The sequence below is a fragment of the Panthera onca genome, chromosome A3 (genome assembly GCF_046562875.1).
Source record: "Panthera onca isolate mPanOnc1 chromosome A3, mPanOnc1 haplotype 2, whole genome shotgun sequence".
NCBI lineage: Eukaryota > Metazoa > Chordata > Mammalia > Carnivora > Felidae > Panthera > Panthera onca.
Genome location: NC_138341.1, coordinates 41,132,731 through 41,145,921, shown reverse-complemented (window position 1 = coordinate 41,145,921; position 13,191 = coordinate 41,132,731). Strand labels below are relative to the sequence as shown.

Genomic DNA, 13,191 nt, shown 5'->3' with positions numbered 1-13,191 from the left:
ATGAGAAAACTAGGATTCAAAAGAGAACTAAAGTTACTCTGGGTCTAAGATAATTAGACAAATGCCGTACTGAAATTTTTACAGCCTCATTCTCTCAAAAGTTGGTTACAGTGTTCTCCACAGAGTCTGTTAAAACACACACAATATCCCCCCCCAACACACACACCTCCCCTTCTCTCACCCTCCCCACCCACCTCATCGGAACAATAAAAAGCTTCAAAACCATATTCAAATCAAATGGTAGCTTTATTGGCTGTCTGCTATACGATGCGATGGAAACCTCTCAATCTAGGACGTTCTGAACCTTGCTCTGGCTTTCTGCTGTACAGCCAGACCAGCGATAGGTGCACAGGTTGACAATCGGGACAACAGACGCAAACAGCCACGGGTTCATATTTCCATAATGATTCATTCCATAGGTTTAGGCAACTTCTTGGTTCTCCTTTCATAGCATCTTCCTCTTTTCAAACTCCTTCAGAAACAGAGAGACACAGAAGAAAGAGGGGATAAAAAGATTTAAGATTCAAATCACATTCATGGTCAAAGTGATTCTGAAACCTCTTATCTTTAGAATCCTTTGAACAACCAAAAATTACAGAAGTGAAATGTAGCAGGATGAAGGTGCTTGAACACAATGTAACAGCTTTCAAATTAGGCTGTGTCAGCTTGAATTTCACTAAACTAGATGCAGACGCTCAACTTTATGTCTCCCAAACACAGAGGCTGAGCAGCTTTGAACTGTACTTATTTTTCTACTGCAGTATTATTATTAAGAGTTGACAAACTCAACTACTTATGCAAACCTTTAATGCCATACATGAACCACACTGGCCTTTTTAATAAGGCAATGGAAACAGGTTTGCTTCGTTTCTCTGAGAAAGAGACTAAATGCAGATTCAGTTAAGGTTTGAACAGAATGTCAAGTGCACCTCAGAAATATCTGAAAAGGAAACAATACAGAAAATCACATTCCTCTAGACTGTAATAATTAGAATAAAACCAATGTGTAGTTGCCTGCTGCCACCTACTGGAGAAAAATGGTAATGCAAGTCTCAAAAGTGAATGTAAGCATTTGCTTTTCCCCCTTTTAAATAAACTTCATCTTCACACACTCACTAACCACCCAGAACTGTAGCACACAGTGTCTTATTTCAAAAGACAGGATAACACAAAGATTCAACAAAACAAGGAGTCCATTTAATTACCCCTAAGACAAGGGCAGAAAACACTGAGACAAAACATGGTTCCCTCCTGGGAATACAATTGCTGCCTGTTCTCAACACGTTTAAAATGTTTGGTTTTTGCTTTGCTTTTTTGTCCAGGCTATAACCATCATAAAAATAAAGAGAAAGAGAGCCTTAAATGATCACTTAAAGAGGCTAAAACTCATTGCAAAGAGATTATGGAAGATAACAAATCATTTAGAACATCTGAAACCAAGATGCTATTTAAAACGATAAAGCAAAGCATATGGTTAAGAGGTACTCCTCCAACCTGCAAACAATGGCATCCCAACACAGCCAGAGCCAGATGCTCAAGATCTGGAAACCCCCACCTCGTCTTTTGATCTCCCTTCCCTGCTCCCCATCAACTCCCTCTTCATCCAGTTTTCGTATCTTGTCACTAAGCCTTCAACCCCTCTCCCTAGAAACAGAAACCTATGAGATCAGGGTAGCCATATCCCAAAGGCCCTCAATGAAAAAAAAGAAATGCAAGGCAATGCCCTGTACTACCCCCAAATGGAATTCATGGCACTTATGGAATCTGAAATACTTTCTTGTATATCATAGTTTGCCCCTCACAAAAGAACAAATTGCAGTGTTTAAAGAAGTTAAATGTTTTAAAATCAGAATGTCTTTCCCGGTCATGCCTAATTAGGACACTGGGGCCTTAACAGAGCCGTTGCTGCCTGTTGAGTTGTACACCAGAAAGAAAGCAACAGATAAGACCCAGGGGAAAGGGCCACAGTTTCTGGGCACCCAGTGAGTGTGGCCGCGTGCTAGAAGGCCTGTAACTTCAGAGACCTCAGGTCACTGTCATGGCTCACCTTGTAGATGGTGGTTCCCAGCTGCGCAGGAGACATGCTGACCACAACTCCCGCACTCTGAAGGGCAGAGATCTTCTCTTTGGCTCCACCTTTTCCTCCAGCAATAATCGCCCCTGCATGACCCATTCTCCTGCCAGGAGGAGCAGTTAAACCAGCAATGAAGGACACCACAGGCTTGGCCTTGGGACCCTGGAAAGTGATATTTTAAACACTGTAGTGAAGAAGTTGACCAAAACTGGACTTAAAATTCCTGAATCTGAAAGTAAATGGCAAATGGCTTGGGCAGGGCCCAGCCATCCTCACTAAGAGAAGCAGCACAAACATTAAGCTGTAATTGCAGCCCCTGCATTCTCCTCTGAGATGGCATGACTTTTCACACAATCTCAGGAAGAGAATCCTGAGTAAATGTTTTGTCTGTTTAGGTATTAAACTTCAACTTGGCTGTCCACAAGCTATTTTACAAATACATATAAGATTCTTTCATTTGAAAAATAAAAGTACACTAAAAAAAAAATAGAAGTTATGCAATTTGTGATAATGAATTAAGACACTAGATCAGGTTGTTTTATTTCAACCTGATTTTGTACCTTAATTCATTATTAGTTTACCCATAATAAGTTTGCTAGAAAAAAAAAAAAAAGATGAAGTGGAAGGTAGATTGGAAAAGATGCAGGACGAGAAGTCACCAGACTCAATTTCCTATTGACTAAAGCTGGTTGACTGTGGACAAGACACATCAGCTCTGTAAACCTCTGATTCCTCATCTATGAAATGAAACAGCTAAACGAGAATGCCGGCCAAGGGCCCTTTGTCCTCTGCAGTTCTACGAAGTCTAAGGAAGATCAGGACTAGTTTTATTTAATAAAAATTCATTCTACTATGCAACCTCTAGATACATAAAGAACACCATACTAGATTCTGAGGTTAAAAATAAAAATCTACACAGGAATTCTCTTGACTTATAATACAGTTAAAGAAATAACATAAAATATTATCAATCAATTAAGAGATACCAAAAAAAATTTTTTTAATATATGGTAAAATTTCACAGTGAATGAAAATATCCTGTTCATAATAGGAGTCCAGATGCAATAAGGTAGCCAGACAGGCCTGTAAAAGGCTGAACCTGAACTCAGTGGAATCTGAGTGCCTTCCTTCAGGCACGATCACCTTCCCCCAGGCCAGGAGTTCGCAAATCATTTGGTCTTAGAACCACTTACACTCACAAAAATTGACAATCCCAAAAAACTTTTGTTTATGTAAATTATATCTGATATTTCCTGTATTTCAAATTAAAACTAAGAAATTACATAAATATCATTTAAAAATAAAAACTTACAGACTTCAAGCTGTATTACAAAGCTGTAATCGTCAAAACAGTATGGTACTGGCACAAAAACAGACACTCAGATCAATGGAACAGAATAGAGAACCCAGAAATGAACCCACAAACATATGGCCAACTGATCTTTGACAAAGCAGGAAAGAATATCCAATGGAATAAAGACAGCCTCTTCAGCAAATGATGCAGGGAAAACTGGACAGCGACATGCAGAAAAATGAACCTGGAACACTTTCTTACACCATACACAAAAATAAACTCAAAATGGATGAAAGACCTCAATGTAAGACAGGAAGCCATCAAAATCCTTGAGGAGAAAGCAGGCAACAACCTCTTTGATCTTGGCCGCAGCAACTTCTTACTCAACACGTCTCCAGAGGCAAGGGAAACAAAAGCAAAAATGAACTATTGGGACCTCATCAAAATAAAAAGCTTCTGCACAGCGAAGGAAACAATCAGCAAAACCAAAAGGCAACCAATGGAATGGGAGAAGATATTTGCAAACGACATATCAGATAAAGGGTTAGTATCCAAAATCTATAAAGAACTTATCAAACTCAACACCCAAAAATCAAATAATCCAGTGAAGAAATGGGCAAAAGACATGAATAGACACTTCTCCAGAGAAGACATCCAGGTGGCCAACCGACACATGAAAAAATGCTCAACATCACTCATCATCAGGGAAATACAAATCAAAACCACAATGAGATACCACCTCACACCTGTCAATGTAGAATGGCTAACATTAACAACTCAGGCAACAACAGATGTTGGCGAGTATGTGGAGAAAGAGGATCCCTTTTGCACTGCTGGGGGAATGCAAGCTGGTGCAGCCACTCTGGAAAACAGTATAAAGGTTCCCCCAAAAATTAAAAATAGAACTACCCTATGACCCAGCAATTGTACTACTAGGTATTTATCTAAGGGATACAAGTATGCTGTTTTGAAGGGGCACCTGCACCCGATGTTTATAGCAGCACTATCAACAATAGCCAAAATATGGAAAGAGCCCAAATGTCCATTGATGGATGAATGGATAAAGAAGATGTGGTATATATACATACAATGGAATATTACTTGGCAATCAACAGAATGAAATCTTGCCATTTGCAAGTATGTGGATGAAACTAGAGGGTATTATGCTAAGTGAAATTAGTCAGAGAAAGACAAATATCATATGACTTCACTCAAAAGAGTACTTTAAGACACAGATCAGATGAACACAAGGGAAGGGAAGGGAAGCAAAAATAATACAAAAACAGGGAGGTGGACAAACATAAGAAACTCTTAAATATGGAGAACAAACAGAGGGTTCCTGGAAGGGTTGTGGGAGGGGGGATGGGCTAAACGGGTAAGGGGCATTAAGGAATCTACTCCTGAAATCACTGTTGCACTATATGCTAACTAACTGGATGTAAATTAACATAAAAATAAATAATAAAATAAAAATAAAAATAAAAATAAAATAAAATAAAATAAAATAAAATAAAATAAAATAAAATAAAAATAAAAATAAAAACTTGAAAACAATCTTAAAAAACATTCTCCTCAGAAGTGTGGCATTATTTTACATTTTTGCAATTCCTGAATGTCAAATTTAATAAAAGGCAAATGGATTCTGATATCTGCTTTCACATTCAATTTATCATAATATGTTATTTTGGCTGAAGTAAAAGAAAATCTGAGCTCATGTACATACATGGTTGGAAAAGGGGAAGAATTTTAATAGCCTGTCAGATAATTGTGGATATTCTTCTTTGATATTACACAAACCTCTTCAAGTGGTAATTTCTTAAAGGTTAGTTACAATGCTGGAATCCGAAACCATAGCAATGAACTTTCTGTTCTTTGTTACTTTAAAATCCATTGATCTGTCTTACACTTTGAATGGATCTTTTACCTATAATGACTTTGTAAGATTCACTGGTCAGATGAAAAGCATAGGCTCACTGAGTTATGTACATTTACCGGATGCTGATCTATTTCATCATTCAGTATCAACAAACCATATTCATCATTATCAATCTCATTAGAAAAGTCTTTAGTAGGAGGAAGTCATCCAGTTCACGGTGGCAGAAGTGACTTTTCCAAACTATGAATATTCACTTGAAAGCTCAAATTTTATCACTGTCAACAAATACTACAAATTGTTTTCCTTGACATGGCAGGTTCACTTTGTTCATTTTTGAGAAAAGTTCTGCCAAACACCCCAGTCCACATACCTGCGTGTCTGCCAGGCGTTCTGGAGCGTAAAACTGGTGTTCCGTGAAAAAAGCAGCTAGTTCAGCTCACAACTCAACTGGAAAGCTGCTTTACCTCCCACTTCATCACAAAATACTGCCTTATGGGTCAGGATTTAACAAAATTAATAATCTCCACTGCTTCATCAAGGACATTCTTAAATGAAGTCAGTTGTGTTTTGTTTTTTAACTGTGAGTACGAGGCAGTGAACGATTACTAGAAAGGTTGCTTCTTGTGCTAAGGTGCCAGCACGCCAGTGCCTGTGTGGTCTGACCCTGCTTATTACTCCGGCCTCGTCTCCCACCGCTCCTCCTGCTCTTCACCGTGCAGCAATTCCAGGCTGCTTGGCCTCTGTTCCGCTGCCGAGAATGCTCTCCCCGCTCCTTGGACACCTGGCAAACTTCTACTTAACTTCTGAGACCTGGCTCAAGTCTTCTCTTCTCCCATGAGCCTTTCTGACTCTTCCTCCCACAGTCTCCACAAATGCCCTCATGGTTGATCATCTTCCATGCAGGGACCCTGCTGTGCCCTTAACAAGTCTCCACTGTTACACTAAGTACAGTGGCTGTGACTGACTTCCCATGTGTTCCCTTCCCAAACTATATATTCCCTGAATGCAGGAACTATGTTCTCACTTAGCTCTGTATGGCCAGCATCTACTATAGTACAGAATTAAAAAGAAAAGAGTCTACAGGTCAATTATTCATTCACATGTGGGCTCTGCAGTTATATGAGCATCTCATATTTGAGTGGCACTGATTTCTTTTTAAATTTTTTTTTAAGGTTTATTCATTTTTCAAAGACAAAGAGAAATAGCGTCAGCAGCAGGGGAGGGGCAGAGAGAGAGGGAGACACAGAATCTGAAGCAGGCTCCAGACTCCGAGCTGTCAGCACAGAGCCCGACGTGGGGCTCGAACTCACGAACCATGAGATCATGACCCGAGCTGAAGTCGGACGCTTAAGTGACTGAATCACCGAGGCACCGCTGAGTGGCACTAATTTCTACTTGATCCCTCTGTCCCCATACTCACAGAGTGAGAATACTGCACTAGAAAGAAATAAGATTTTGATGAACCTAGAATGTCAGACAAGTTTATAGTCTACCCTATAAACAAAGAAGAGTCACTTGAAATGTTTTAAGAAGAGAAAAATACAATTAAAAAGACTATGAGGAAGTACAGTCTGCAAATAGGATACAGAAATAATGAGAAATGTGAAAGCCCCAAAACAGAAAGACCAGTCAGGATGAGGTCAGTGTAGTCTGATCAGAGGCCCGGGGCTGCTGACCCTTGCCCTTAATCCCTGCAATCCAATTCCTGATCCCTCAATGGGATCATGGACACGTCAGGCAGACCTGGGGGGTGAATCCCGCCCTTAGCTCATTTGTTGTACACCTACCACTGGCAAGTTATTAACCTTCCTGTGTCAGGTTCCTTACTCATAAAAGGACAAAAACATCTTACTCAGAGGGTCAAGATTAAACAACACCACTTTTACCAATAACTACTATCATTGTAATGATGATGATAATACTAAAAACAGTAATGGTGGCAGCAGATAACATGGTTCACTCTGTGCCAGGTACTGTGCTAAGTGTTTTATGTCACCTGTTCAACCTAGAGTCCTGAACACAGTAGGTCCTTAATAAAAATTAGCCCCATAAGGACTAGCCAGGAATAAGAAAACATACACGAAATGAAGTAAAATGTATATGCTTAGCTTTTCACACTAAATTCTAAGCTATTCAAGAGATTCAGAGCTGGGTCTAAATACATTCCAAAATTCACTTGAACATGGTAATAATGTCATATTAACCTCTTTCCTAAAGAGAAGTCAGTTTTTCCTTAAATTTGAAACTTTACAACTTATCTGAATTCGAGACACTCTAGTAACATTTTACCCCAAACTCCTAACAATCTATTTATTCTCTCCTTATCCACCACTTACTGGTGCCTCATGGGCGAGGGGACTGGGCTGGGCACCAACATGCCACTCCCTGTTGTCCCTGACATAGACCAGAGTGAGAATCGGATATTAAGCATGCCTTGCAGAGGGAACAGGTGAAGGCAAGCGGGAATGAAAACAACTGGCATGTCAGATGGGACACGGAGCTGGAGAAGAGGGTTAGGGAGGTGTGTAGGGACTGGAATAATATGCTAAGTCCACACTTCATCCGATACGGAATGGGAAACTGTAATGGTTCAATAAAACCAGGGGCATGAGGCTCCGGTGTCTGCGTTTCTGAAGGGCAGATAATTGGGTGGCCGTGAGCAGGATGGCCCAGGAGAGAAGGGGAGGGAGTGCTGGCTGAGGAACAGAAGTAGAGATTATCAGGAAGAAACTACAGACACGGTGCAGATGAGGTAAGATGTCAGCTGAAACCAGAGCAAAGGGAGCAATAACAGACGATGCTCTGAATCTCAGCGTATTACTGAGGCCAGATCTTGGTAATAACTGGTGGAAACAGGTGATGAGAGGGAAGTAAAAGATGCTTTTGAGGCTTCTGCCTTGGAAACTGCATGAAGTATGATGTTTATACACACTAGTCATTCGCACTTAAGGAACAGGCACAGAAAGTAAATCCAGGGGAAAATTAAGACAAGAAGAACCAGGAGAAAAACCAAGAGGATAGAGACGGAGGATGAATGGAGGCCGTTAGCAACCTCTGCAAAAGCAAAGTTGGGAAAGTAAGATTCGACAGCAGTGCAGCAGCGACTAGCTCAGGAAGTGTCTACTATGTGCAGGGAGCTATATTTTTCCAAACCCAAACCCAAGCTTACTGAATTATGTTGTTTCAAAAATTCTGCAGCATTTTCTTCTGCGTTACCGCCAATTTCACCAATCAATATGATGCCTTCTGTGGCTGGATCATTCAGAAAGATTTCAAGGCAGTCAATAAAATCTGTGCCATTAAAAGGATCACCTCCAATGCCTGAAAAAGTTGAAGAATATCAACACCAGCAGAAAATTTAAGGACGAACCACAAAAATTAGGCTGAGAAATGTTGTTTCAACTCATTTCTTATTTTGCTTACCCCTCTCACCACTGTTTTAAAATGTATCATCACTCTTGCATTGAACATTAAAAACAATCACAAAGCGCTACATTTATTTGTTTCTAATATTACATGAATGTTAAATGGTGGTTGCCTTTTGATACTCACAAAGACTACCTTCTTTTTGTTTTAGCTCCTTTATCAAGCTTCTTCCCTCCCAAAAAATTTTTCCCAAATAACTCTTTCAAGCATTTTAAGAAAATGTGTGTTTGTGCTGCAAGCTACAGAAGACAAAAGAATGTCTCTTCTCTGATTAAACCTTTTACAAATTTCTTTGCACAAAGTAACTATTAGATGAGGCACACTGCAGAGAAACTGCATACAAGTTTCAAGACACAAGTCCCAGTGAGGGATAGAGTTGGGGGTGCACTGACCCCTCTTCCCTTAGATCCAGGGTAATGACTACAGCACAAGCATTTAAAGATAACTACTTGGATAGGATTAAAGTAAATGTTCCCAACAGATTGGCTGACACTTTAAAAATTTTTTACATTGTAAACTTACTGAAAGCAGGATTGATTTCCTACTTTTCAATGCACCTCTGAAGAGAAGTTGCATTTGAGTGCCAAATGTGTGTCAAGGACTGTGCCTCAGCACACGTTAGACCTGCCATTTCCTAATTCTTCTAACCTCTCTGTGAAATGGGCATTATTATTATTAGCATTTTACAAATCAAAAACAGACATTGGAGAACATGACTTTGGCAACTCTGTTTCAAACCTGTTCTTATTCTCCATCACTTTGTGGCTAAAATTGTGCTTTGTACACAGAGAAGCTCAATTAAGGTTTCCAATAGTGATTTTATGGCTCTCAATCCTAATAATGCTCCAGGGCTATATTGTATAATTTATTATAAAAAGCTATTTTTGAAAGGCTTTTATTTTTTAAATTTTATTTATTTTGACAGAGAGAGAGGCAGAGAGAGAGGGAGACAATCCCAAGCAGGCTCCTGCGCTGTCAGCACAGGGCCCTACGTGGGGCTTGATCTCATGAATCATGAGATCACAACCTGAGTTGAAATCAAGAGTCAGATGCTCAGCTGACTGAGCCACCCAGACGCCCCTTGAAAGGCTTTTAAAAGTTATTCTAAAAATTTGAAGAAATATTTATAAAAATGAGAAAACTGCCTGGCTTTAGCAACAAATACTAAAATGATTTTAAAATGTAAAACCTTGTTACTTTTAAAAGAGGTAGGCAGTATAATGAGATAAAAAAGAGGTTCTGGGAGCTCAATCATCCTCAACATAGATTTTCTCACCAATAGAGCTATAACAGTACAACTTTTCAGCTCAGAGGTGCCTCAGAAGGTTGCCTTAAGAATAAGACAACAGGGGCGCCTGGGTGGCTCAGTCGGTTGAGCGTCCGACTTTGGCTCAGGTCATGATCTCACAGTCTGTGGGTTCGAGCCCCGCGTCGGGCTCTGTGCTGACAGCTCAGAGCCTGGAGCCTGTTTCAGATTCTGTGTCTCCCTCTCTCTCTGCCCCTCCCCTGTTCATGCTCTCTCTCTCTGTCTCAAAAATAAATAAACGTTAAAAAAATTTAAAAAAAATTAAAAAAAAAAAGAATAAGACAACAAACAGCAAAGAATTCCCTAACTGTGAAGCATAAATAACAGTTTACAATGGCAACAAAATTATAATTACGGTAACAAAAGTCCTAACGAAGAACCATTTCTTCACAGCAAGTCAAGTAAGTGGTGTTTTCAGGCACCAAGCCTCTTCCAGAGCTAAATGTCCCACGATGCTTGTTCCTCAACATGAAAGTCAAACCTTGGACCATGAATCTTGAAAATATATGGTGGTGCTTCACACTTTGGCAAATTAAATTTAAGATCACACCATCTTTTTAATGAAATGGTTATCAAAACTTCTTACAAAAAAATCAAAATAATAATTAGTACTCTACTCTTTCAGTGAAGACACTGTGTTACAGTAAAATGATTTTATGAAAAATCTCTCACCAACGCACAAAGACTGCCCCAGTCCAACTTGTGTTGTTTGGTGAACCGCTTCATAAGTCAGGGTCCCAGATCTGGATACAATACCTTAAAGGAAGAGAATTTAAAAACATTAGGTTATGTTCATATGACAGACTATCATATTACAAATATAAGTATATAAAAAAACCCATTCCACAATTTGCCATCCAAATCAACAATACCTTCAAATGATGAAATAAGAAAAGGTTTAAATTAAAGCAGGGAACTTTTAAAAGTTAGACCATGGGGAGACTACACCATTAGTTAGGATTATTTTACATCAACAAAGCAGTGTAGGAAAGACTGCATTACCTGCTCTAAGAATCTGTATGAAAGGGGTAGTATCAATATGAACTTGCTAAGTACAATCCTGCTTAGAGTGGCAGAAAATAACCGGTTAGATTTATACATACCCAAACTATTAAGCCACTAAAAATTTCAGCCTGCAAACCAGCATTAGTCACATTTAGGAATGCTATATATCTTTCCCACAATTATTTTTCTACTAATTTTCAAATAATATATAGACTTTAAAAAATCAATATAGAAAACTTTTTAATGTTTATTTATTGAGAGAAAGAGAGAGAGAGACAGAGACAGAGACAGACAGCGTGGGCAGGGGAGGGGCAGAGAGAGGGAGACACAGAATCCAAAGCAGGCTCCAGGCTCCAAGCTGTCAGCACAGAGCCTGATGTGGGGTTTGAACTCACAAACCATGAGATCATGACCCAAGCCAAAGTCGGACACTTAACTGACTGAGCCACCCAGGTACCCCTCAAATCGATATAAAGATAACTAGGGAATAAGGCCAAGATCCCTCTGAGTTCAAGTCTATCTTACCTAATTCCCTTCATACCATGGGCCCATGAGAAAGTGCCTAAGTTCTCATGTGGACAAGGTGCGTACATGTGGGGACGAGGGTGGGGGTACCTAGATGTCCTCTCTACTGTAGTTCACCATGCATGGCTGAGCTACAGGGAAGATAATTTCTTTCATGCCACAATCTGTATATAATAGGTGAATCCCTATATATAACAGGTTGAGAATAACTGAGTAACTTCAGTTGTCAGAATATATTATATAAAATTTTTTTTAAATAAAACACAAAACTTTGTATGGGCTAAAAACAGAGGATGGATTACGGGGTGGTGAATACTTCCAGCATGTCCATGATTTGCTTTCTTTAAACTTCTGCCTTGGAGCACTTCTTAAGAACTGAGAGACTCTTCTAACAATATGATCCCCCTATCAGGGCAAGTAGAATTCTTGTCAGACTGAGACAAAAACCATAACCACAAGCTACTTCAACTTTAGTACAGCATATTTACATTCTTAAGCAAAGTTCTGTGTTATCATCGCTATATACTCATAGTAACACCAGGATGTTATCATTTTTCTAAGGGGCTTTCAACTGATTATAGAAATGATATGTAAATTACATAAATGCAAAATGCATACACAGACGGTAACAAAAGTCATGTTTTTAGGGTAGATTACTCCTATGATCCTTACAGTATATATAGTAAAAGAGGCTATCACTTAAAAATACCTATCACAAGGATACTTCTGCTTCTGAGTAGAAGTACTTTCCTCTGTTCTTCCTGTTAAGTAAAATCCCTGGGCATTATATAGAAAACAAATACAAGAAATCTCTAAGAGACGAAAAAGGCAAGGTGACTAGGGACTTTGAGACTCAAGAAATGATACACTGGTGAGCTCCCTGGGTTTTCTTTTGCCTCATACATCCTAGATATGGAGCTAAAGCAGACAATATTCCAGAAACACATAAGGGTATAGAAAAAAGCATCTTCCCCCAAAGCTTGCTCTCTCTAGCAAAACAGTCAAGGACAGCCTAAGAAAACAGAAAACTCTGAGGAAATAACTATACCATACCAACCAAACACTGCAGGAAAAAACTGTGCCTCCACCCTCACTCATATGAGCAAAGGGCCAAAAGGGAATCCTAGACTTCCGCATTTAGGAGGCTGCAGTGAGGCACCCAACATACCTTCCAGGTTGGTGAAAGAGAAAGCCAAGTAGGCGGTCAGAACATTCATGTGTGCCAGCTGATAATGAGCCCCACCCCCACCATGTGGGTGGAAACCATGTGGGGAGCCTGCATGTCTATCTTCATCCAGCAGTACTGAGGCTCTTCTCTGGTCTCAGAGAAGGCACTGTGGAGAGTCAGGGCTTTCACCATCACCCAACGATAACAAGGCCATCCCCAGTGAATGTCAGTAGGGACCAAGTAGGGGAGCAGAACCGTCATCCCCAGTAAGGAAGAGCCCTCCATACTGATACTGATACTCCAGTATCAATGGAAGCAAGTAGGGAACTTGGACTTCTACATCTGCCTGGTAGTAATGAGACACCTCCCCCAACAATCTCTGCTGAAGCAGTGTCAATACGAGGTTCAAAGAAGACCCAGAGTCTCATAACATAATACACAAATTATCCACGGTTCAATCAAAAATCATTCAGAATATTAAGAACTAGGGAGATCTCAAACTGAATGAAAAGAGAAT

At 39.8% G+C, this 13,191-nt stretch overlaps 1 protein-coding gene across 2 annotated transcripts in view; it reads right to left on the bottom strand.

The window, feature by feature from the left end:
* Positions 1 to 227: 227 nt before the first annotated feature.
* Positions 228 to 13,191, bottom strand: part of SUCLG1 (succinate-CoA ligase GDP/ADP-forming subunit alpha) — a 41,844-nt gene continuing 28,880 nt past the window's right edge. For both annotated transcript variants that reach the window (XM_060656381.3, XM_060656388.3), the window contains exons 6-9: positions 10,649 to 10,732; positions 8,414 to 8,565; positions 2,048 to 2,236; positions 228 to 472 (exon numbers count right to left, since the gene is read on the bottom strand). In XM_060656381.3, the coding sequence (XP_060512364.1) occupies positions 446 to 472; positions 2,048 to 2,236; positions 8,414 to 8,565; positions 10,649 to 10,732 (452 nt within the window). In that variant the 3' untranslated portion in view covers positions 228 to 445. The remainder of the gene's footprint in view (positions 473 to 2,047; positions 2,237 to 8,413; positions 8,566 to 10,648; positions 10,733 to 13,191) is intronic.